The following is a 25834-nucleotide window of genomic DNA, read 5'->3' on the forward strand; positions in this document are numbered from 1 at the left end:
GTGTGGAAGAACATTTGTGAAAAAATGTTCCCTGACAAGCATGGTTCTTCAAATGCCTTCATATTCTAAATATGACATGTAACGGCTTAAAAATGAGGACCACATTTTTGTGTAGTTCCATATACATTTTTCTGTGTTCAGTGCTTGTTACTTTTACAAGACCGGGCCAAATTTCTTATCATTTTGATGATTCCAGAACCTTGCAGTACACACCAATACTTATATGCTACATGATAAATTTTTCTGATCGATTCCACACCATTTCCTTCACTTTTTAATACATGACCAGAACTCAACTTTGAAGTCTTTGAAGAAAGTACAGATATTTAAAGGGAAACATAACTTTGACAGCAAAATAGTCTAGAGGAAAGTAGAAAAATCGGAGAAGTAGACTGGTAACAATTTGAATGAAATTGGACATGAAAGTAAAAAGTTATGATTTTTTAAAAGTTGTAATCACTACAGGTATGGGCTCTTTAAATTGGCTGAATCGTGTCTGCGATGTAATGGCGGGCAACTTTCATTTTGATAACAAATTTTGCACATCACACGACAACCAGGAGAGTTATATGCGACTACGTCATAATCCACTGACCAATCACACGACAACCAGGAGAGTTATATGTGACTACGTCATAATCCACTGACCAATCACACGACAACCAGGAGAGTTATATACGACTACGTCATAATCCATCTGTCAATTTGAAATTTGCATAGATTTAGAAATCTCACATTTGAAACAGTCCGATCATTTAAAATTTCACCATTGTGTTTATCTTTTATCCTGCTTCCATACACTTGAACTAATTTACAAGGGTAGGAGCGCCCTTGAATACAGGCAGATATCAAGTCAATTGAGATGTAAACAAAGTCACTTTTGCAAACACTGCATTTATTCACTTTAATAGGAGAAAGATGTTTGAATTGTTGAGCATGTGCAGGGTACTGTTCTGCACAATAAAAATAAATAAGTCATTATCATAACCAGAAAGTTCATTGATTTTAACTGAAAGTAACCTGACTTGACCAGTAATTTTTTAACATCATTTAGACACAATTCTCAACTGTTTAGTCTCAGGAAAATCTGTTTCAAACATAGAAAAAAAAGAATAAAGAGGAATTGTCACTTAACCAGTGTTATATCGGGAAATCTCCTATTACATGTACTCTTGTCATTCTAAAAGTTGAAAACTAAAACTGTGTTACTTTATTTTAATGAACTATTAAGACAATGTATTGTAGAATATTTTTAACACGACTGACAATTTCTTTAACAACTGACATATGTTGCATCTTAAAATTGTACAAATTGTATAGTTTTATATAATTGCTTGCAAATCATTAGCTTACCTATATTAAATCATTTCCAAGCTGTAACATTTCACATAAAAAACAAAATGGAAACAGAGGGGACATCTCTATTAAACACATCATAATGAAAAAACTTCCAGAATATCTAGTCAAACAATACATTAAAATAACCTTATAATTTCAATAGACAAATTAATAAGTTATTGAATTTTGTCCTCTACTGATTTCCTGCATGTGTCTGCAACCATGAAAAACATTTCTCAGAATGGTTTTAGGAATTTGTTTATAGTTTGCTTGTACTTTTGCATGACTAAATAACCCAGCTACATGTACTGCAAGATAATTCAGAAATAATATACGCCAGTTTTTTTTTATTTTTATAAAACTCCATTACCAGAAATTAAGATTAGCTTTCAAAGCATTTTACAAGTTGCCATATATTTTGAGTCTCAGGATATGAATATATTGATATCTTTTGTTTGATTGGATTGTCATCATTATAGTTAACATGCAAGCAAAGACTGGCTGCTAATTTCAAATTTAAATCAAAAAGGTACTCTTTTGTGTGAAATGATGACAACCTACTGCAATGATCTATTTTTATGTGTTTTTGTTCAGGTTTATTTATGCTTTTTGAGTGAATACTCTAATATGTATTTTTTTTCTTCTTCCATCGATTATACATTGATATTTCCTTGTTGAAAAAAAAAATCAGTAAAGATAAACATATGATAAACATCATCTGCTATACTAGAAGAACCGGTACTCATATAAACTGGTGTCAATATTTAGCAAGAACAAAATAAATCATGAAGATAAATCTTCTTCAAATCGTAGTACATTGTACAGCAAATTATCTCTTTGAATCCTAACAACGAATCTATGCTTTCTTCTTCTTTTTAACACAAATTTGGGAGCGACACTGAGAGGATCAAATACCAAAAATACCTCTTTTAATATTAAAAAAAAAAAAAAAAAAATCATCATTAAAAAAAAAAGGAAACCTGTAGAATACTGAGCAAGAAAAAGGACACAAAAAATAAGTCCCAAATATGTGACAATGAGTGAACTTCTTGATGCAGACCAAACCAAACAATATTGGGCATAAAAAATGATTCATTATAAACAGAATTATTGATTTATACATCAACATGAATAAACCTCTGAAAACTAGCTGGTCAAATTTGAACTCATTGACAACATAGGCTTTAATAGAGGAGTCACCTGGTTCCCTCCCTATTCAATGGTTTATTGAATTGTTACAAGCCATCACAGCATGTTGTATGTTCAGAGCCAGGAGCCTGGGCATTTACTCTGTATGTGAGTTAACACCCTTCTGATTCTAAACAGACCATGTTATTCATAAACAGATTATAACATGTCCACATGCTATTACATAATATGTATGTCACAACAAAGGTATAATAATAACTGGAGTATTTCTGATAAAGAAGCATTGAGCAAACGTTTAAAACTAAGTTTTGCAGGGATATCTATTCATTTGAACTGAATTAAATTGAATTGAAACATCTATTTCAAATCCATAGCAATACCAATGCCTCAGTCACACTGCCAGATTCAAAACCACTTTAAAACCGACCAATTCTTGGTCAATTGTAATGATTTGTTTTGTTCAGTCTATTTTTGGTGTGGTGTCAGTCTTGTACTGGGTGTGACTAGGGTATATAAATGAGCATTCATTTCTCTTCCATAAACATCAAACATAAAGTGACAGCAACTATTACAAAAAACAAACAAATCAACATCCAAATATGGTCAACACAAAACTACACACTAAAAAAAAATACTGATAAATTGATCAACACGCATACAGAAAAAGATCTTGACTGAAATTCTGTACAGATATACAATATGGTCAGAAGCATGAAAAGATAATGAGAGAATTAAAACAAAAACAATCATCTTGTCACAAAAATAATTACCCATCACTTTCTTGCTTTTTGGTACACAACATAAATGAGAGCTCAACTCAGGTGCATTGCTAATTTGCATAAAAAGATCATCATTATTTCTTCTTTATATGTTGAATAAAATGGGGAAGATACAGAAGATAAGGAAACATTGTTAATAATACCACGGCATTCTCTCACTCTCTATTAAACACTGCACAAAATCTTCAGTATCTAAACAACAGCGTAAAACAGCTTTCAAAAAGAAAGATGGGTTTTTGTTTACAATATGTACATCTAGTTTACATACAATTTGAATTATGTACAGCTCAAGTGAATAAATGAATCGCAAGTTTGCAACCTGTACACAAAAAAATAAACAACAAATGCCCTGCTTGCTGGAATTGTAGAGCTCATTCTAATCATATTTACAGCAAAAATCTTTTCCAAGTTTGGATGAGCAGATAAAGGGAAAATACATTATTCTATTATACTCAGTATTTTCAAATGAAACAAAGCTTTATCAACTGATGCCAAATTTCTTATATCAAAGTTGACATACTAACAAGGCCTACTTGCATGTGTATATACATGTATATATACTACACAAGTAGTCAAAAAAACAGTCGACAAATTCAACCTGAAAGTGAGCTATGTGCAATCTACAAATTTCCAAAAACGTGACACAGTCTAAGGCACTACAATTTAGTGCATGACAACTATATATAGTCCATGCTATCATATTATCACAAAATAAAAGACATATCTTACAAGTTTATAATTTTTTTCAATCAATTATTTGTGTCTTCGTTTAAATATCAAGTAAATTTCATCACCAACGTGCTACATCAAAATTTACACATCGATTTTTGAAGGAACGCATGTATACTTTTCACAAATATTCCCACCAAAAAACAACTGGGCGATCCGTGCTCTTATGACGGAAAAGAGAAGTCATCATACAGCACTTCATAGGAGAAAGTCCAATCTGCAAATTGGCACCAAATAAACAACACAAAGAAACCATTTCACTATCCTGAAACAAAAATCAAAATTCAATGATGAGTCCTTTAAGGTGATACTTAAGTACAAATTCAAGTCAGAACTTGTTTGCATTTATACTTTGCTTCATTTTCAATTTCACATTCAAAAATCAAATACATATTGTACAAAGTGTCAAAAATAGTGCAACCTTAACAAACACAGGATATTCTTAATCAAACTACATTTCCACACTAAACTTTATCAATTTGAGTATCTGTGGATAAACATCAAAAACAGTTAAAAAATATCCATGTTTCACAATGCACTACAAAAGAATTTTCCACAAAGTATATGTAAGTAAGTTTACAATTACATTTTTGTTCACAACTTTTATAGTACATCTACTACATGTAAATGTTCGCCTATGCCCTTTGGAACAATCAAGACTTGGAAACCATAAAAGGGACATAAGTAATAATGTTCATAATGTACAGATGTCCTTGTTTTGTATATTCCTAGATCATATGAAATTTAACTATGTGTATCGCCGTGTACATGAATGTATGTATGATCAATGAATAATATTGCTACAAGAAGAAATTCTAAGCCTGTTCCTACACAGAATCCACTGTACATTCAAATTATATACTGTATTCAACCCATAGCAGTTTAGTTTCTGCTTTTAGCAACATTTTCTTTTTATCTTTTTATCCAAAATGCTCTGAATTACAAAGTATACATGAGCAGTTAGTGCAAAAAATGCTGGAAAATCTGAGTCCATTTCTCTTGAAGAACATACCGGTAACGCTATTCATGAATTAGAACAATTCAAACAAAGTAATCATTTAAGTCCCTAAATTAGCAACACAGATAGAGATTTATGATAATTACTTTTGCATACAAATTGGCAATTTCTTGTTGGGATTTTTGTTGTATTTTCCATTCACAATGGTTCATTTAATATACATTCCTAGGTTTTTTTTTAATATGAAAGGGTGGAAAATACAAATGATTTATGCCAATTCGAGAAGGAGACGCTGAATCATTTAGACTGCTAAAAAATTCTGTACTGCTATGGATTAACAGTAAAAAATAACTGACAAGTACATGCTTGTTGGAGTTAGGGAGCTATATATCAGTATACAAATGAAATAAGGCGCTATACATTCCTCCACATATATGCATTCAATATGTTTGAATGTTTCTACTACTGTAGTATCTTGCAATGAGAGTAATGTACCCTCCCAGCAAGAAATGTGTGTTGTAGAACCTGTCTAGAAAGGCTGCCTGCCTATAGTGGATACATCTTGACTCCCTTGGTGGCCTTTATGGCCAGGTTTAATTGTATTTCCAACATCTCTGAGGAATATTTTCCCCAGGTCAAGTGTATACATGTATGTATTGAACTGGACATTATTCCAAGCTAGGTATATATTTATGTTGTATAGAAGTACGTTGTGATAAGCCCACCAAGTTTAATTAGACATGTACTTATTGTAGACAATACTAGCCATATACAAGTAGCCATGGCTGTCAATATGCATAAACTCCAAATCCTAGCAACTTAAAACAGCAAAAGCAGGGGGAGGATTTATATGTACGGTAAGTTAAAATTCATGTCAAATAGAATTATCAGTCCACATGTATAATCTTTTATTAAATGTGATCATTGTAGAAACATGTACAAACTTTTGAAGAACATTAATGAGGACATTAATCAGGCTATGTAATACACTATTTCAAAGTGAATAAAACGCTAACAGCTAACTTGATCGAAGGCAATTTAATAGTAATGATACATGAATCTTTTACGCACAGCTTTTCGTTAATTACGACATGCTTTAAGACAACAAAAACTGTCAAAGCATGAGAGGAGAAGTAAAATATGCAAACATATATTGCAGCCTCTAAACAAATCAAACATTGCAATATATACAAAGATAAGTAGAAGACATAAAATATTGTTTTCCATACACAACTAGTGCAAACACAGTTCAAATTTCACCTGGCAAGAAGTCATTTAAAAACTCTTTTTCTGACACTACACAGAAGATTGAGAGTGCTATACTACTTTATATTCAATCTACCTTATGAATCAAAGATGAATACAGGTTGACGAAAATAAATAAAAAGAGAAGCAATTTATGCATAAGAAAAAAGAAGATTGGATACTGAATGATTGGTCCATAGAGAGAGAGAGTCACAGTAAAATGTCATCAGAAACACATACAGCTTTGCATCAGTTCCTCATACCTAGCCTCTCTTAAGTTTGATGAAAATGCCAGGTACAATGGCATGTCATAAGCCCCACTACTGCCCAATATAAAACGGTATTTCAATTTATACAGTCACCCTTCCTCCTCTAAGAAATGCCATTTCTCTTAACAGTGGTCAGTGGTTACTTTGTTTTCTTTCAAAGAGTTACAGATTTTGCATTTGATTTTGCAAGTTTCTTTGAAAATGTCCTTGAAAATATCTTTGAAAATGTCAGGTACAACAGTATTTCATAAGCCCTATCACTACAGAGAGAGAGAAAAAAAAAACTGCATTCCAAACAAAGACTAATACAAAGATAGAAAGTCATGTAGACCTATTAATAGATAGACTGATTTCTTTTCAGAGATGTGAAGATAGATAGTTAGATAGAAAGACAGACTGATAGATAAATAGATTAATAAATAGATTGACAGATAAATACATATAGATGCATGTAGTCGGTGTGAGTTGACTGTTAGGGCAGGAAATGAGTGAAACAAGACTCATATACTCAATAATAATTCTGTAAAGACATCCATTGTAAGAAACAACATGAGAGTGCCTTTGGTCAATCATCAGTATGAAACCTTGTATCATTATTTGCAGAGGTCCAACTTACCGCGACTATAATAATGTAAAACTGAATTATCAGACTGATAGCTCAGCTCAAGTACATCATTTACTAGACTTGAATTATTTCTTTTATATAAAGAGTTACAGGTAAGGTAGTATATATATTTATAAAAAAAAAATGTTACTTTTACCCACCTTGTTTCCTGAAGTATCTTGTACAAAACACAAGACTTTTAAAACAGGGGGTTAATTTGTCATCATTATCCCTAACAAAATATCTCATCTTGCTGTTATTATTAAACAAGATGTAGAATGGATGGCCTAGTTGATTGGCAGGAACCAACATTATAGCTATTGTCTTGATAAATTTTGTGTCTGTGATAACTGGGGTAACAATGTATTTAGAGTGTGTTTTTTTTTTTTTGGGGGGGGGGGGTTATCAAATAGCTTAGGCCTTTGATGATAATTTGTTGAGCTTGAGGCTTTTGCTAAAATTGTTAGTAACCAACAGTATGAAGCTGTTGTCTGTCTTTTAAAGGCTGAACAACAGATAGGTGATGACTTGGCTAATAGCATGTTTACTGGGGACTCATGCCAAGAAATATCTTGATGACTTTTGATTAGTCTCACCCATTTAGTTGAGTTTTTGCTATATTGATCTCTTAGAAAACATGAGAAGACATTGAAGAAGAAGAAATGATGGAAAGGTATACATCCCTATACAAGGAAATCAAAACACACTTGGTCTTAAAAATGCAGACTATTCCTCAACAACCTTTTGACTTTTAATGTGGGCCAACGCTATAGGGCTAGTGTTCCAATTGAAACATTACATGAAGAAGTAAGATTAGCCTTGAGATCAAATGAGAGTCTCAGGATATATCCAGCTCTACAGGACCCTGTTACTTTCTGGTCCCTGTCTGGGACTGGACCACCTATACCTGGTCTTTAAGAGGCCATCTGGGACTGAAAAGATTTTTCTCTGCATGTCTGGAACTTGGGCTGGACCAGCTGTACCTGGTCTTAAAAAGGTCATCTGTAAATAAAAGATGCAACTCTACATGCCTAGGACTGCAACTCGGCCAGCTGTGCCTGGTCTTAAAAAGGGTCATCTGTAACTAAAAGATGCAACTCTGCATGCCTAGGACTGCAACTCGGCCAGCTGTACCTGATCTAAAAAGGTCATCTGGAACTTAAAGATGTTACTCTACATGTCTGGGTCTAGAACTGATGCTCTCTGTGCCTGGTCTTAAAAGAGGCCACCTGGGACCAAAAGATGTTACTCTGCATGCCCGTTCGTCTCGGGTCCACCAATCTCTGCTGTTTGGGTCTGGGCCTGTTGTACCTGGGTCTGGGGACCTGTCGTCTGGGTCTGGGCGCTGTTGGAGGGGACCCTGGTAAGTTTACCCTGAGGAAAGTTGGAAGCAAATGCACAGAAGGCCGAGCTCTGGCTCTGTTCTAGCTTGAAGGGTAGCTTGCTGTCTGGACAGTAAGGTAGAGCGCTGTACTCATCTAGATCCTTGATTCCGCTAAAAGATAGGAGGAACAAAAAAGTAAAATATTGTTTCTTTTTCTTCCCTTTGTAGTGTATATTCATTACATTCCCATTATCAATCACCATCTATACATGTACATGGTAAGAACACACTCCATTTATTCTGTAAGATGGAAGCGACCACTTATCACAATTTACAAACATAAATCACCTCTGTACGGAACTGTTTAAATGTAGGCATGAGGAAGAATTTTTTTTTATAGGTGAGGGGGACACATCCAAAATTCTATCACAAGCAAAAAGCAAAAATAAAGGTCATCAGCTTTTGGCATGCATGCTTTTACTCTAAAAAGAAAAGGGGGGGGGTGCACAATTGCATCCATCCCACCCCGATGGGCCTGTATATTCTATAAGATTTGTGATGTGAGATGGCTGTACCTCCCTTGCCTTCTGTGGTCTTTTGCATCAATGATACTTTCGTAATTTGCATGATCTTAAAATCAATGTCAAATACACATTTCTCAATATTTAATTGATGTTTGATTACATAGACTATATATGTACCTCATTTCATCCCTGGCCTTTTGAGATTTCTTTTCAGCATCCAAGATATTTTCAATTGTATATGAAAATATCATCTTTGCTGTCAAATACTAGCCAAGCCTACATCAGCTCCTTCTCCCCCAGAACTACCAAGGACTGGAACAACCTTCCAGTAGATCCAGCCTGCTCACTCTCCCTTGAGGCATTTAAGTCCTCACTGGGGAAGAAGCACCCCTAACTGCCCTCACAGGATTAAAAGTTTTTACTCCCACTCCGTACATATATGCACAAAGATCCTGGCCAGCAGGCTCACACAGGCTCCTCACAGGCACACACAGTGCGCAATCTTCAAGGCCTTGAAGCAGCACTTTTCTTGGAAGAAGAAGAAGAAATAATCTATAAATCTATATCAACCGCACTGCGTGACCTACCTGATTTCGTCCCTCGTCTTCTGAGGTCTTTCACATCCATCTGGAGGGTCTCTGGTCAGCTGCCATGACTTGTTGTGACTGGGTGACGAGGAGAACTTGGTGGCTCCAAAGTGGTACTCTGGAGAACTTTCACCTGACAAAGTAAAGTGATGGGAGATGCAATAAATCATCACTACAGGAAAGGTATGGTACTGTAAAAACAGGGTGAATAGGGACAGTGGGGTAATAAGAACAAAAACCTGAATCTAGGATAACATAAAGTGCCTGGATGTAGTGTATATGACTGGGTGACAAGGAGACCTTGGTGGTTCCAAAATGATACTCTCGAGAGCTCTCACCTGGGGAGTACATGGAGTAAACATTGTGAGAAGTGATAAAACATTCATTCAAGGGAAGTGATAGTACTGTAAAAGGGGGTGAATAGGATCAAAACTTTAAATCTAGCTAGGAGTAGGGTGATATAAACTGACTAGATGACTGAGTGATGTGATGTGATGTGATGTGATGTGATGTGGAGAGCATAAAAATAATAATGATCAAAGGATTTAATGATAAGTGGATTCACAGCAAAGAGAAGGTTAAATGCTCTTGCAATCTCTAACATCTAAATGATAATCATTAATGATTTAAATCCTTGGTTCAAATTTTAAGGTGATATGCTTGTGTGATGCCATAGGTTTGTGGAGTCCAATTTGCAAGCATATCGGTGCTTTTCACTGTTTCTGAAGATTTTCAGCAAACTTTAATCAATGTGATGAAATTTTGATGATTAAAAAAATATTAGCCTGCATTTTGTCCTCTCTCCATATGAAAATCAAGCATAAGGTCGAGTTCAGACTCCGAATTTTAACAGGGAATAGTGGGATTCGCTCTTCATATTCCACACTCACTGTAAAACTAGTTTATTCAAATGGGTAAAACCTAAATAATCAGAAGTGTGCGAAACTTTGTACATGATCACGATGGTTGATGCCTCAATTTTGAGGATGTCTAGCTACTACTACAGTGGGTTTTGGAGCCTCCTTTGTGTCCTCTGATGGCTGAACTGGTAGAGACCTCAACATGTTAGGCAGTCATAGTTTGGGGTTTGTGCTGCTGTGGAGCCTCTGGTCTTTCCTACTCCTAATTTAACTTCTCACGTCTGAGGCATCTTGGATTAAAAGCTTGCTGCGCCCGTTCTTAAGGATTGTCTCCATTCATATCTGGATGCAGTAGTAATATCCCAAACCTGATCATGATATGTGCTAGTAACTTATGTGTTACCCTATTTTTTGTTTAAATTCTTACGGTAGTATTAATGGAGGAAATAAATGAAAGGGGTATGCAGAATAGGATTGCTGCCTACCTTTGTCCACTTTGACTTCGCCGTTACCCGTGGAGGAGGAGCGACTGGAGGGGCGGGAGTTGTCCATGACAAATGTAGGTGAGACAGAATGATTGCGACTGCCTTGATCGCTGCCCTCCGAGAGCTCCTGATTCTCGGCTGGTGTCTGGGTCTGCATGTTCGCTACCCCGGGGATTGGAGCGCGATGACCCTCTCGTAGCGGATTGACCGTCGGCTGTGGAGGAGATAGAAAGAAAGAGAGCGACTATAAATTACTTCTGCCTATAATATTGATATCTACATTTGTACAGCTCTTAGAAATACATTTTGAGCAGTCACTGCCTTCAGAGGGCAATTGGTTCCCAGCTGGTGTCTGTTTACAAAAATAAAATTGATTTCATAAAGAATCATTTTGTATACCATTTTGTGTACCATATTGGTATTTTTTTGCAATACATGTCTTTCTTTCTTGAAATCTTGAGCTTTTTTTCTGCACTGTCATTCATTGTTCAGATGATTCCATCAGGATAAGGTTCATAGAATTCACCAGAAGTATGTGACATAATCATCACCATTTTTGCAAGGTGACACCATTAGACTCACCCTCTCCTCCTCTTCATTGCCGATGAGTACGAGCTTCTCGACTTCCTGGTTGAGACCCTCGACGCTACCCCTTATCCTAGGCACTGGGGGTGCCCTCAGATGGTTGGGGACAGGAATGGCTGTGGAGCGAGGAAGTGTGTGCGCTTGACCAATCAGACTCGTTGATACAGAGACCTGCTGGAGAGACAAAACACAAAGAGCTCGTTGATTCAAGATGATCCATGAGATTTTAGCATCAGAAATTTGAAATCCTTGTATCAACTGTCAGTAATGAGCATGTTCCTTTCAGAAGAAAGAGGGAAAAAGGTTCAGTGATTCAACATTGATTTTGTTTGACTCCTTACATGCTTCACCAAGGCAAAGCTTTGCCTCAACACATGGTATAACCAGTGGATTGACTTGTTACATGTCTAGTCTATAACTACAATGTACACATGTACCATATATGCTCTAAACAATGTGGCAGGGTGGGCTTTTGATTCACATCAGTTTTACAACAAGAAAGCCCCCCCCCCCCCCAAAAAAAAAAACAAACAAACAACAACACACAGTTAATGATGATCTGTCGACATGTTGCCAGTATATGGCCTAATACATAGAGAATTAGGTAGTGTGTGACGTGTGTTTAAGACATTAATTTTTTATATTAAAAAATCTTAGGGTAATTTTGAATACATTTAATGTAAACTCTTCCTTTCTACTTTCAGTTTCAACTGCATCCATGCAATGTTAACTATGAAATCCTGTTGCAGGAAATTAAAATGTTGTTAGGTATCATGGAAAGAAGAGAATTAACTCTAGAGTACTGGATTACAGTAAGTTACTTCTGACTTTCTGCTGATAGCCTACAAGTAACAAAAATAATATAAAGAGGATATTAAAGGCACTTTGCATGAAACTGCACATGAAATCGAACATAATTCCACAGAGCTTCATCATCAAACGAATCCTTGTAATATTACAAGGAAAGGATTCCACATTCAAGCTGCCTTACGTGATCGAACCAGCTCCTTAAAAGAAAGTGGAGTACTAGTCATGTGATTACACTGTCAAAGAAAACTGTCTGGATGTAAATGGAAAATGGTGATCAGGCAGTATAAGCATTGATTATACTGTGAGATTTTGAAATGATCAACATAATTAAACATTAACTCAATCTTGCTGAAAATCAAATGCACCTAACACAAAGAACACAGGTACACTGTATATGTAGGTGTATGGGGTAACACATACATGTACACTGTACATGTGGCGTGAATGTTTGGACCAAACTTAACAGTCGTATCTTGTCATGCATTCAATATGAGGGCATTTTAAGAGCAATCATTTTCATGAGACATTTCTACTATGATACAAGTATTATTCCAAATGGATATACACTGTACAAAGACTGACAAAGCTTACAAATGATTTTTCATCTCTACATGAAGTCAGCCTTCTCTTTAAATATCAGCTATTTTGAAGGTTGGACACCAGATTTTGTGAGATGTTTCCTTCAGCAATGCATGTTTCATGCTCCATGAGCAAAAACTGGTAACATCGTCAAAGAAACCATAAAATTGCAGATTGTTAGGCATATTGGTGTTTCCTAAGGCATTTCAGATTAAACTTTGAAGCTCTAAGAAATACAAACTGTATTCAACTTACCTGAAAAGATGTTGATAATGATGACGAAACCGACGTGGTGGATGATGACGATGATGGTGGTGGTGGTGGTGGTGTGGGGATGGAAGTCTGTGATGAGGCAGTGGATGAGGAATTGGAGATGGAGATTGTTGAAGATGACGTCGAAGAGCTGGTTGTGCTGACGGGCGAGGGAAGGTTAGCGACGGTCGAGTGGTTGCCGTGGACCGGCGAGGCCCGTTGCGTACTGGAAGAGGACTGACGACTACCTTGTTTTCTTAGCTGCTGCTTGTATTTCTGTAAGAAACAACAAGATGAGAGATAAATACTTTCAATTTGCCAAATATGGACCAACATGTACATTTAGGACTAATGTGTTGTAAGTTTATAAGGTATTTTTTACATGTACATGTACAAATTACTAGAAAGTATTTTGAAAATAGCCTAGCCCGGCCGAGATTGTCTCTGTCCATACATGTATGTTGTTGCAATGATTGTTGTTTGTTGGTTTTAGTGGCAACCAGTCATTATTCTGCGTACGGTACAACAGATTTTGTTCAAATACCCGGTAATAAAAAAACAAGATAAAAATATATTACCGGATTTTGATATCTGCACATGGAAACATAAAGTACATGTAGTCTGAACTGTTCAGCCTCGTTCCGATACACAAAGCAAAACTGAATTGTGTATTATGTTTCACATATCTGTATCTTATAACACAGAGCTCTATGAATATATGCACGACCTTTGTTGTGCGCAGTTGCCATTCATTTACACTTTAGAACAAAAACGTAGTGGCTTTTTTGCAGTGGTTTACTGCATTGTATTTGGATTAGCCCTTATGGGTTCTATAATGCATGCTTCAAGCAACAATGCTCTGAAGTTGATTTCGTAAACCAACAAAGTCTTAACTTCAACCCTGGACCAAACACTATATCGAACCCTTACCCTAACCTCACTTACAACAAAATTGCGACCCTAATCCTACAATGTTTCATTAACGAAATAAAGTCTAGTGAAATTATTGGCAGAGCAAATGTGAGATCCTTGCACACAAAGCTGCCTTCAAACTCTGTACTTCCCTGCTTCAATCGAGCTTGGAACCTGCTGCTTTTGTTTGTAAGAATTCTCAAGGTTTCACTAAGCTCTCATCATGCATGCTTCATTGCGAGAAGATCTTTGATCTTTGATGAAGTACAGTCAAACCTGTCTGTTTGGGCTACCCAAGGGAAACAAGAAAAGTGACCAAGGTACATGTAGGCAGGGGGCCTTTCCAGACAGGTTCTACAACACACGTTTCTTCTTTAAATAGAGGAAGACAATATATATGTGACCATTATAGACAGGTGGTCTTTATAAAGGGGTAGCCGCTAAGGCAGATTGAATTGTACCGGTATTTACGGGTACAGCTCAAGTGACTAAATCAAGGTCCCCCCCCCCCCTCTCGCCAAACACTAAAAAGAGATACATGTACATCTGTAAAGTTATGGGTAGATTACATTGTTCAATTCTTCCTTCCCTTTTAATTTCACAATATAGATGTGAATTATCACTTATTTCCTTATCCTAGCACAGCAGTGTATTAGTAAATCAACATGAGTACATGTAGCAACAATGTTTCATATGTTCATATGCAACATACATACATGTAGCCTACAATATATTCCTTTCAATTCATATTTGTGTGAATTGAAAGAGAATACATGTACCGGTACATGAAGGGACAATGGCGTGCAGGCCTCCAGTGTTCACTAAAAGCAACAAATTCCATCCTCCATTATATAGCTACATTGTACATATAACATGTACCTAAATGTTGAGGGGAGGGGGCTAGACTGACAAACTCTTGTCAGTCTCTGAGGCTGTTCACACCGGCAGAGATAGCGCGCGCTAGACCGCGCTATCTCTGCGGTTTGGAAGGTACAACGTCGTTTCGGTCTGCCCAACAGCGAGCCATGGCGAGCCAAAACGGCGTGCCACTGGAGCACCTCTTGGGGGTGGTCCACAAGAGATAGCGCGGTCTAGCGCGCGCTAGAAAAAAGGGGGTGCTACGATAGACCGCGCTATCTCATTGCAGTGTGAACAGCCTCTCTGTGCGTAAAAGTATGTGCAATGTGAGACTAGACTGACAGCATGCATCTATAGGCTCCGTACCAGCTTCAGCTGCTCTAGCCAGAAACTGACAGAGCTAGGCTCTGCTCAATATGCTTTAGGAATTATGGCAAAGTATAAAATAAGAGCCCTTTGGTGAGGGGTATTTTGTTTCTGGAGTATTTGCACTACATGGGTTACAGGTATAAATTTATGTCAGGGGTGGAATCATCATAAGCAATGATATGTAGATAATTCAAATTTAAGCATGTGGTCAATATATCAAAAATTAAATTCCCTCCATGCATTTACCCTCCCGACCCTCCCCGTCATTCCTCCCATAGCAGCCCTACGCTGCCATGCCATGCCACCAAGCAATCAAATTATAAGAGCAGCTTGCTGAGCATGCTAGCAAGATTAGATTTCGAGCCGCTCATGAAAGTGAAGAGTTCTCGGGATATGTTCTGACAGAAGGAACGTGCGATGTGCACTATTTGGACCTACCCCCCATTCAGAATACATAAATTCATCATGTGGCTATACGAAAATGATATCAGTAGGGCTTAATTACTCTTTTTCTAGTCTGAATGTAAAAGGCACATCGTACAGCAAAATGCATGTTTGAGCATCAATTTGAAAGGGGTCCCGTTCTTGTCTGACAGTCGTATGATATGAACAGTCATGTTGTCATAAGTGAAACACACATTTGAGCATCATTTTGAACTAAATTTTGATAAACAGTCAGGGTCCTTATCTCGTCTGAATTCAGAAAGTTGGAGCAAAGAAAAATCATATAATAATAATAATTATATTTGCTTTATATATATAGCGCCTAACACTTCTTTATCAGAAGTCTCTAAGCGGTCTACAATAATGCAGCATAATTACCCTGGCTTTAGCAGTGCAGCTGTTACGTGCGCTGCGTTTCAAGGAATAAATTCATACCAGGTACCCATTTACTTCACCTAGGTGGAGTGTGGCAAATGTAGATCAATGTCTTGCCAAAGGATATAAGTGCTGCAACAGGACTCGAACCGCAGACCTTGTGATCGACAGTCTGGCGACGCATCTTACAACATGTACCTCTTCAAAGAGGCGCGATAGCTTAGGCGGTAGAGCAGTGGTCTCGTAATCCGGTGACCCGGGTTCGAAACCAAGGCGATGTGCTAGTGCCCTTTGGTAAGGCGTTAGTCCTCATTACCAGGTCTCTCGGCGGTCTGGTTGCTTACTAACAAGCATTTAAGCCTTATTTAGCAGTCAGGTAAAATAACCACCACCACCACCACTAGTTTCTTAATAATATTTCTTCATATGACCTTGTTTTTCAGTCTGTGTTCCCCTTTTGCTATACATTGATTCTTTACACAAAGTGTCTTTATAGTTTTGTATAAATTTCTCTCATCTGAACAGGCTATTGGGAAACATGACTCGAGACCGGAGATGCCGACTTACTCGCCGTCCATCATTTGGATGAATTTAGTAACCGTTCTGCGAATTCGATACTCCCCGTGTAATTTGCAAAGTATGGAAGGGCATGCACATGTACAGCTTACAAAACACATGCACCCTCGAACAGGTTGCAGTCAGAATGCACGTTCACTGTACAAACAACTCAACACATGTCTTGCCTGCATTTGGGAATGAAGGCTTAAAAATAGAACTTCTTGGTTTACCAAAATCTCTGATAAAATGACCAATATATCCTTGCATGTACATGTAATTTATTGTTCAGAATTGCAAAATAATCTATATGTATAAATATGTCCCTCAATCCCTTTTTACTGTGCATATATTTTCATGGTAGATTACAAATAATGCCCATTCAAATTTCTTCTCATTCAATATATCAAAGACATGTTTGTCTCAATATGCCTGTCTTCATCAGCTCGAGTTTGGCCAGCCAATAACTCGTTATTTTAACTATCCCGATCGCAAACTAACCAGTTAATTTGCGTCTTCATCAGCCCCCAGTTGCAAATAGCGGGATATTTGGTCAAGAAAATATCCCAAGAAATCTTGGGGAAATATTTGGCAAACTCGAGCTGATGAAAACAGGCATAATGGCCTCATATCATTTACAGTAAAATTATATAAGGGCATGTTTCCAAGTCTCAACACCTTTACTATGTTTATGAACGGGAGGGAATATCGTCCTACAACACAGGGCTCGACACTAACAGGCGCTTAGGACACATGGGCGCCCGAAATCTAAGTTTGGACCCCTACAATTTTAACATAAGGCTCATGCATACGACGTATACCGAAAGGGTGGGTAGCGTCGCGTCTCGTCTCGTCTCGGTGACTTGAACGCAACCTTTCGTCCAAAGCCCCCCCCCCCCCGTTCGGCCGAAAGGGTGCATTGACTATCGTAGTCTTCCACATCAGTTGTTTTAATAGAATTTAAGGACTAGAAATTTTAGTTGTTTAAATTTAAATAATCAAAATAGAAACAGATTACAAATTAAATGAGACTAGTTTTTACGTAGTCTAGCAGATCAGGCGTTTATACGAATTAAATCAATTAATAATTTCAAATAAATATTTTAAAGTGTCGAATAAAAATAATACCGTAAATATCTGTGTACAAGACGCACCTGTGTATTTTTGTTGTTGTCAAAAACCCACGCAGGGAAGGACTTTCATTTAACATCGAGATGCAGTTGGAGGCGCCGATTTGTGCTTGTGAACTTGTCACAAATAATAGTAACAATGTCGTTTTTTAGAAGAATGTGTAAGATCATTAATGTAAATTAAAAACAGTACAGTACCTAGGATAGAACCTTGTGGTACGCCGTGTAATAGAAGAAAAATTATTATTATAAACTACATATTGAGATCTATCAGAAAGATTACTTTCAAACCAAGATGACAGACAAATTTGAGTGGTGAATCAACACACCGATAACTGAGCTGGGAGACATTGCCAGGCATAGCGCCAGGTGGAGGGGCATAAATCGAAACTTTTTTTGTTGTTTTGTGTGTACCGTGTTTAAGACGCACCCCCGACTTTGAATTTTTTTACGGCGGCAAAAAAGTGTGGTTAATACACCGTTAATTACGGTACATGTACATGTATGTGGCATAATGCCATGATCTTTAAAAAAGAACTCATTTCTCGTGAAATGGGTATGTGAATACACATACTGTACAATATTCCTTACATGTAAACTTTTTGTTACGTCTCGTCCTACGTGTATATCCAATATGAGGGTTGTTAAGCAGGTTTCTATTCAGGGGGCATTTGTCAGGGGTGATAGTGAGCACTAAAAAAAAAATAGGTTTTTTGTTTTCCCCTCAACCACGCCCCCCTTGAGTAAAAAAAAAAAAAGAGGATTCGCGGGGAAAAAATGGCATTTAACATTCCCCCCTTTCGAGTAAGAAAATAGGGACAAAATTGGGGAAAAAATAGGGCAAGATTGGGAAGAATAGAGAAAATAAGAGGGAAATCGGGAAAATCTGGATAAAATAGAGAAGAAAAAAAAATTGGCAAAAAAAAAAAAAAAATCTGGATTTTTTTTAAATCGGGAAGAAAAAAAAAAAATCGGGAAAAAATCAGGAAAAAGAAAAAAAAATCGGGAAACCGATTTAAATCGGGTTTTTATCAGGCCTGATTTGTACAATGATATTATTCCAAAATGATGTAAAAAGAAGAAGAAAGCTTGCAGTTACATGTAATTTTTTCTTTACAAGAAGCCACGTGTACTGTGGGCTTTTCTTTGTTATGTGTACAGTACATCTAAATCTATCACTTGATATAAATAGGCCTACAAACATGTATGTACACAGCAATATTGTAGATGAGGTAACCTAATCCTACACTTCTGAAGAAACATAATCTACATGTACTGGCACTTTATCATATAAACATCTCCTTGTACTGTATGTACATGTATACTTCACACTGTTGCACTTTTAAGGTGCATCACAATCAAGATAATAACTATGTTCATACAGAACCGTTGTAGTTTTAAACTTTAACTTTGCAAAACCTCAAAGTTACATTTACAAACAACAATCCAATAACAATGACAAGGACTCATACAGGTATAAAACAATGAATTTACAAGCTGGGAAAGCATTCATTTTAACTACACGTACAAGCTAAAGTAACCTCAAGGTATATAGCGTTCACATGGCACATAGCAAAGACCCATGTCCTCTCTACTGCTCGTAGATATGGCGCTTACCTTAAGATTGCTCATGTTTATAATAATTTTGAGTAAAGTTTTGTAACCAGGAGTATGTCTACAAAGTACCCTAACTGCAGATAACTTTAAAGTTAAAAGCCACAACTTAAACTTATAGTTATAATAACAGACTATTGTATGAACCTCATTCAAACTGTGAATACTTGTTTCGGTCCTGTGTAAAGTTGTAAACCCATGTCCTTGTTAATAGCCGTTCGTTGCTGAAAACTTTGAGGTCTCGCACACTTTTCACTACATTTTCAAACCATGATGGTACCGTGTGAACATACATGTAGCTAATGATTTATATAGAGGTGAGATAGAATAGCTCTCTGCACCACTACAAAGATACACATGCAAATTCTTGCCCATTGGCTCAAGGCTATACTTATTAACGCCAGGATTGTTAAATATCTACTGTCAGATTCTCACCTGAAATGTATGATTTGTCTTGCCAAGACTAAAGTATATTTTAGGAATATAACAATTTGTATAGATTGATTGCCAAAGATTATCATCTTTTCGGCCATAGTAGTACATGTAGGTTATTGAATACACAATAAGGGATATAAAACTGAAAGAGACTGCATATTACATCAAACATCAGTGGTGTTTCCAGGGGGAGGGGGGAAACCCCAGCTCCTACTATGCTGGCATATACTAGTCTCTAAAGTAAACTTACCTCTTTCAAGTTGTCTGCACTTCCCCATGATGATGACCTCTTATGAGAGCCTTTTCTTTCAACATCGTCTGTCTGTAATTCAAGAATGAGACAAAATCAAATATGAATAAAAATTTTCCAATTCTGCATTTTTTAAATATTTTTAGAATGTATAAAGCAAAATGCTAGTTTAGAGGGAACCGTTATCCAAAATTATCTGAAAGTAAATTGTGATTCAAGTGACGATGCAATTCTGGATATGGTTTCAGGGAAATTCTAAAATCACAATACTTGCAGGAATACATGTACAAAGAAGGCAGGGGGAAAAGAAGGGAAGAGCAAAATACATAGCAGAAGAGTTCTGTGAAATGTGTCCCATTCAACATACATGTATGTCTTTTTAACAAAAAATTCACCCTCAAACAAAGAATCTCATAATTCTACTTTCTGGTATCACTACCATTAGTCACAACAAGAGATCTTCCATTCATTGATGAGATACATTGATTAAAGTCACAACGGACTCGATCATTGCACGGAATCACCTCGAATGAAATTGGCAAAAAAAGAATTTAAATAGCTTGCTTGTGAAATCATTTACAGATGCAAGATAATGTTTGGTTATCAAGACCTGGGTAAATATCACATGAATGTGTTTTAATGTGTCATTAAATACATTTACAGTCCTCCTCCTTATCTTTATGATTCTATATAAGTTCATAACATAACCAGATTACAATGTTTACTCAGTCTCATGATAAGCATAGAACGTACATATCTCATCTGATACAAGATGTAAACATGTCATCTGTTTGGAGCCATAAGTGCGTTTGAACTCTGCATACAATGATGAGTGAACATCCTTCTGGCTCCAACCAGAGGATATGAATTATCAACATGCATGTACTGTACATATTAAAACACTTTAAGAAATTCATACATGTTGATAAACGACATGTGATTGTCTTTATCTTTAAATGTTTTAGCTTTTATCTTCCTGCATACAATGTACAATGTATTGTGTTTTCATGCTTTCACTCCTGAACCCTGTCCAGACTAGGAAAATTCATCACATATCGAAAGATTGTATAGCTGTACGATAAGACACTAAGTAGTTTCTAATATGAACACTGTACAATCAAATGTCATATAGTGAAGCAGATGTTTGAGCATTATTTAGAACAAAAACTTGATAAACAATCAGGGTCTCCTTCTAATTTGAATGTTGTGCTGTACGAAAATCACATAACTGGGCAGGGCTAATCAAGAGTTCACACTGATGATTGGTCAGCTGTAATCTTACCTGATAATAAACATACAGTAGTCAACTGGCCTCTTCAAAAATTAGTTGCTTTATAAGAATTTCCATTTCAGTTTAATAAAATTTGGAGTGGACTATTAGGCTATTATTATTATTATTATTATTATTTATTATTATTATACAATACCCCTTAAAATGCTATTCGATGATTATTTTAATATACGGTTCAGTATCAATTTCATCTTGTCTGAATAGGCTTACTAGCATACAAATTCCATGAAAAGGTCAGGTGAGTTGTGCCTTTCGGAAAAATATTCACAATTTTTTAAAGGTCTGTAATGCATGATTTGCCGCGAGAGTTTGTCTATTGCGTGAACGTAAGGTAGGAAAGAATGGCTGTAAATAAAAGATGTTGGAGAGATTCTAGAAGAAAAGTGTTTCTGGAGATGGGGCATAACCCGGAGGTATCTTTCGCTTGTGTCATTGTGACATTATACACAATGTAAATCATCTGAACAGACACAAGCTCCACAAAACAAAAACAACAAAAATTGGAGAGAAGTTGTGATGCATGGATAGATGGTAATTTGGTATAGAATGGAAAAGAGTGAGGGCAGAGGGAGAGGGAGAGGGAGAGGGAGAGGGAGAGGGAGGGAGAGGGAGAGGGAGGGGGAGGGAGAGGAGAGGAGAAAGAGAGAGAAGGAAGAGAGAAGGAAGAGAGAGAGAGAGAGATAAGAAAGAGAGAAGAGAGAGAGAAAGAGAGAGAGAGAGAGAAAGAAAGAGGGAGAGAGAGAGAAGGAAGGAGAGAGGACGATGGAGAATGAGAGAGAAAGGGAGATAGAAGCGGGGGGGGGGGGGGGGGGGGCAAAGGAAAGAGATCGAGGAAGAGAAGGAGAAGGCGAGAGGTACATCTACCAAGAGAGAGAAAGGTAAAAAATTATCTACAAAGGGTAAATGGAATTGTATAAATTAGTGAGGAAATAAAAGATATAAAATTGAAGAGAAGAAAGGTTGTCCATAGTGTTGTGATTTTTTGCAGCAGGGCACACGTACAAGCAGTTGCAGAGATATACCAATGTTAAGATATAACGTGTAGAGAAGAAAGGAAAGAGGAAGAGAGAGAAGAAAGGTTGTCCATCCTGTATCTGGGGCAGGGCACATCCATTTGTTGACCCCCCCCCCTTTCCAATATGTCCATTATGCAATTCCCTACCTCCTCCAGTCATCTGGCCTGTGAGCCATGGAGTGCCTGACGTCAGCGCAAAGGTTGCCTGCGTCTTTGGGACACAATTTATCCTGCTGTTTCACTGGAAACCTAAGATCCATTGCCTGGCCATAGCCAAGGCTCAAATGTAGCTCATTGACGTCAGTTTGGACGTTGCCTCACCTAAGTCAACCTTTTTCCTCCGGCCAGTAACAACAGGATAAGGTCTTTCCCTCTATCTTTTCAAGAAAATTATCAAATCAACCTTGAATTTTTCATGACTTCATTTAAAAAGTTTAAAATAGCCTTCTTTTCATCAAAACATTACAATAATTTTTAGAGCAAATTACAAAAGAAGTTGATTCTATGCCATAACCATTCACAAAGTTGCTGTACATACATGTATTAAAACATAATCATCTGTTTGGAGCCAGAAGAGTGTTAAATCATACACTTTAGCATAGAGCTCTAAACAGACCGCTCCCCCTATTACAAAACAAAAATTGTACTAAAAATGTCATTTTTTTGCTCGCTCGCAAATTTTAGAAACAAAATGTGTTCGTACATGTATATACATGGCACTTCCTTAATGAATTTGGGACAGTGATGCAAAACTATTTATTTCTCAAAAGGCTGCTGTGACTGTACCTGTAAAAAGGTTGATAAAGCCTTGTATAAAGGGACAGATATGGGCACAAGAACTTGTCCAAGGAAGAGAGCAGTGAGTGAGTATTGAAACCAGGATCTCTCCTATTGTCAAGAGCTTATACCACAGTGCTCACACTCATACTTACAATGTAAATGATAAATTGGCCCACACAAACATCATGACATTCATGTGATAATGTTCCCATTGGGTTCTTGTTAAATCATTATAAAGCAATGCCAAAGCCAGATGATCTGAATGCAGGCATGCTGGATGAGATACAACTGTATACAGCCTTTTCACACACAGCTAAAATTCATTGTATCCAGAGATGATTAGTATAAACGTGTTTAACTTAACAGTTTTAAACATGTTTATAGAAAATTTTCCCAGTGTGAACATCGTTTATACGATGTTGGGATAGATACGAAGTCGCGATGCATACGCCCCTAAAAGCAGGCTGCAGATACGAAGTTCGTATCTAGTGAGCTTGACATTTTGTGTGTGAAAGGTTATTCGTGTTTAAACGTGTTTCAGACGTGTTTAAACTGGATGGAGTGTGCGCTTTGATTGATGTGACATGACCTTCAATGCGCAATGGCACTACTGCGCATTTTACGAGCAGTAGTTAATCACGAAACGATTAACGATCGCACCGAAATTTCTGTGTGTGAATGATGTCGTATGTTCAGGTGATTAGTTTAAACACTTTTATACTAATCATGTTTATAGAATTTTAGCCGTGTGTGAAAAGGCTGTTAGATTTTTTAAATGCCACCAACAGGCAACAACCAATTTGGGGGAACCCAATGATTCTGTGAGCAATATTAAAGGGAAAGTCCACCCCCAAAATAAGTTTGTTTCGATAGAGGCAGAATAATAAGAAAATCAGGTGAGCGAAAGTTTGAGCAAATTCTGAATGAAAATAAGAAAGTTATGAATTATTGAAGTTGTGATCAATCAAATACAAATTGGCAACTCTGTGACTTATCATACAAGCTCTCCTTCATTTGCTTTGTGCATGATATTCCATAAAATCATGTTTTCTTTGTTATTGATGACGGAATATATATTTGTTCCTTGCAGGGGGAGTATAGAAACATATTTGCAATTATTATATTTAGGGTGCATGTATGGTTGAAATTTTTCTTGAGGGAAAATGAAAATTTTAGATTTTTTAGTACTGAGCAAATGGAAGTTGAGCTCGCATGATACGTCATAGAGTTGCCAATTGTGTTTGATTGATCACAACTTCAAAAATCCTAACTTCCTTATTTTTAATCGGAATTTGCTCAAACTTTCACTGACTTGTTTCTCTCATTTTTCTACTCCTATTAAAACTAACTTAATTTCAGGGTGGACTTTCCCTTTAAATGCTTTTAAGATTTGAGAGACATGATGTAGGCCTACAATACATGTACAGAGAAAATATGACCATTCTCCCTAGCAATAAGCACACATTAAAAAGATATATAAGAAAGCACAAGCATTTGGATAGATCTTTAAGGAGGGAAGGTGTTGATTTTTTTCTTTTATTCTTTTGTCAGCTTTGAACCTAATATTGACTAATTTGTTTCAGTAATCATCCCGACTGGTAATCATCTCGATTTCCAATGGCCTAGGCCTACAAGCACCACCAGCCCCTTATTCAAAATCCAGTCTAATATCATTCATGCAAATGAATAGCCTGCATTTATACAGGCAATCTTTTTGTAACAATTTACATGTATGACCAATCAATAATATGCTGACAAATTAAGAAGAGAAAATACATCTAGTGTAGGATCTCTGATGACACGCTGTCTTCACACTAGCCTGGTCTTCAGACACAGCTGAATTAATCGTTTACAGTTCTTGCATGATTAGAGATGTTTAAATGATACTCTCACATTCCTATGCTTGAATGTTTACTACAAGCTTTTAATAACAAAAGTTCATTGGACATATTACCCCCTGAGACTCCCTCCTTTCTTATTGTTGACTGCATGGTGAAACCAGGGAAATAACTCTAAATTTATTGGGTGAAACAGAGACAATGAGTGTCTGGATGGAGGCTAACAGGGCAGCTGATGGTTATCATAGACCATTCTGAAGCTGGGGCATCTATTCATCTCTTTCCATCTCAAAGCTATTGGAATATTCAATGTTCGCCTGCCTCCGCTATTACTTCTGCTCTACTTAATTTCTCCAATTTCTCCTTTCATCTTACTCCCTTTTCCTGCACTTGTCTAAATTCCCAGGTCAGCTAGCCAGCCAGGGTGAATGTGCATTGTAGAGCTTAGTCTGTAGACACAAACCCTTGTCAGTCAAAGAATGTAAGAGAGTGTCTGAACTTTAAGACTATGCAGATTGCATGATCTACTGCACTCTATAGGCTGTGGACTTAAAGCTTATCTGCCGTAGTTAACAGGAGGGATTAGAGCGCCCTGCAAGGTCACTGGACAGGTGGTTATCTCATCAACTCAGCTCTCAGTTAACATAAGAAAAAGAGGATCATGGGGGACCAATGGTCACCGATTAGGCATTGTTTGTTATATAGAGGGCACAAGTAGCTACAAGTAGTGTAGTGGGCCTTTAAAGCTCTTAGACACAGTCAGAGACTGACAAGAGTCAGGCTAGTCTCAAGGCTTTCTAGAATTGTATTCAAGAGTTAAAATTAGAGTCTGCATTTACAGACTACTTGGAGTTGGCCATGTTTTCAGGAGGCCCCTGGCAAATATGCTAA

The 25834-nt window shown here is 37.0% G+C and overlaps 1 protein-coding gene across 1 annotated transcript; it reads right to left on the reverse strand.

Annotated features, from left to right (window-relative positions):
* Positions 1-874: 874 nt before the first annotated feature.
* LOC100888750 (protein FAM117B) lies at positions 875-22585 on the reverse strand. The gene is made up of 7 exons (XM_030989829.1): positions 22473-22585; positions 20020-20113; positions 13081-13353; positions 11434-11610; positions 10852-11065; positions 9507-9639; positions 875-8566 (listed from the first exon to the last, which is right to left on the reverse strand). The coding sequence occupies exons 1-7, from the start codon at positions 22583-22585 to the stop codon at positions 8317-8319; spliced, it is 1254 nt and encodes a 417-aa protein (XP_030845689.1). The 3' UTR covers positions 875-8316.
* Between the last annotated feature and the right edge of the window lie 3249 nt (positions 22586-25834).

The sequence above is a fragment of the Strongylocentrotus purpuratus genome, unplaced genomic scaffold (assembly GCF_000002235.5).
Source record: "Strongylocentrotus purpuratus isolate Spur 01 unplaced genomic scaffold, Spur_5.0 spur5_scaffold_19, whole genome shotgun sequence".
In the NCBI taxonomy this organism is placed as follows: Eukaryota; Metazoa; Echinodermata; class Echinoidea; order Camarodonta; family Strongylocentrotidae; genus Strongylocentrotus; species Strongylocentrotus purpuratus.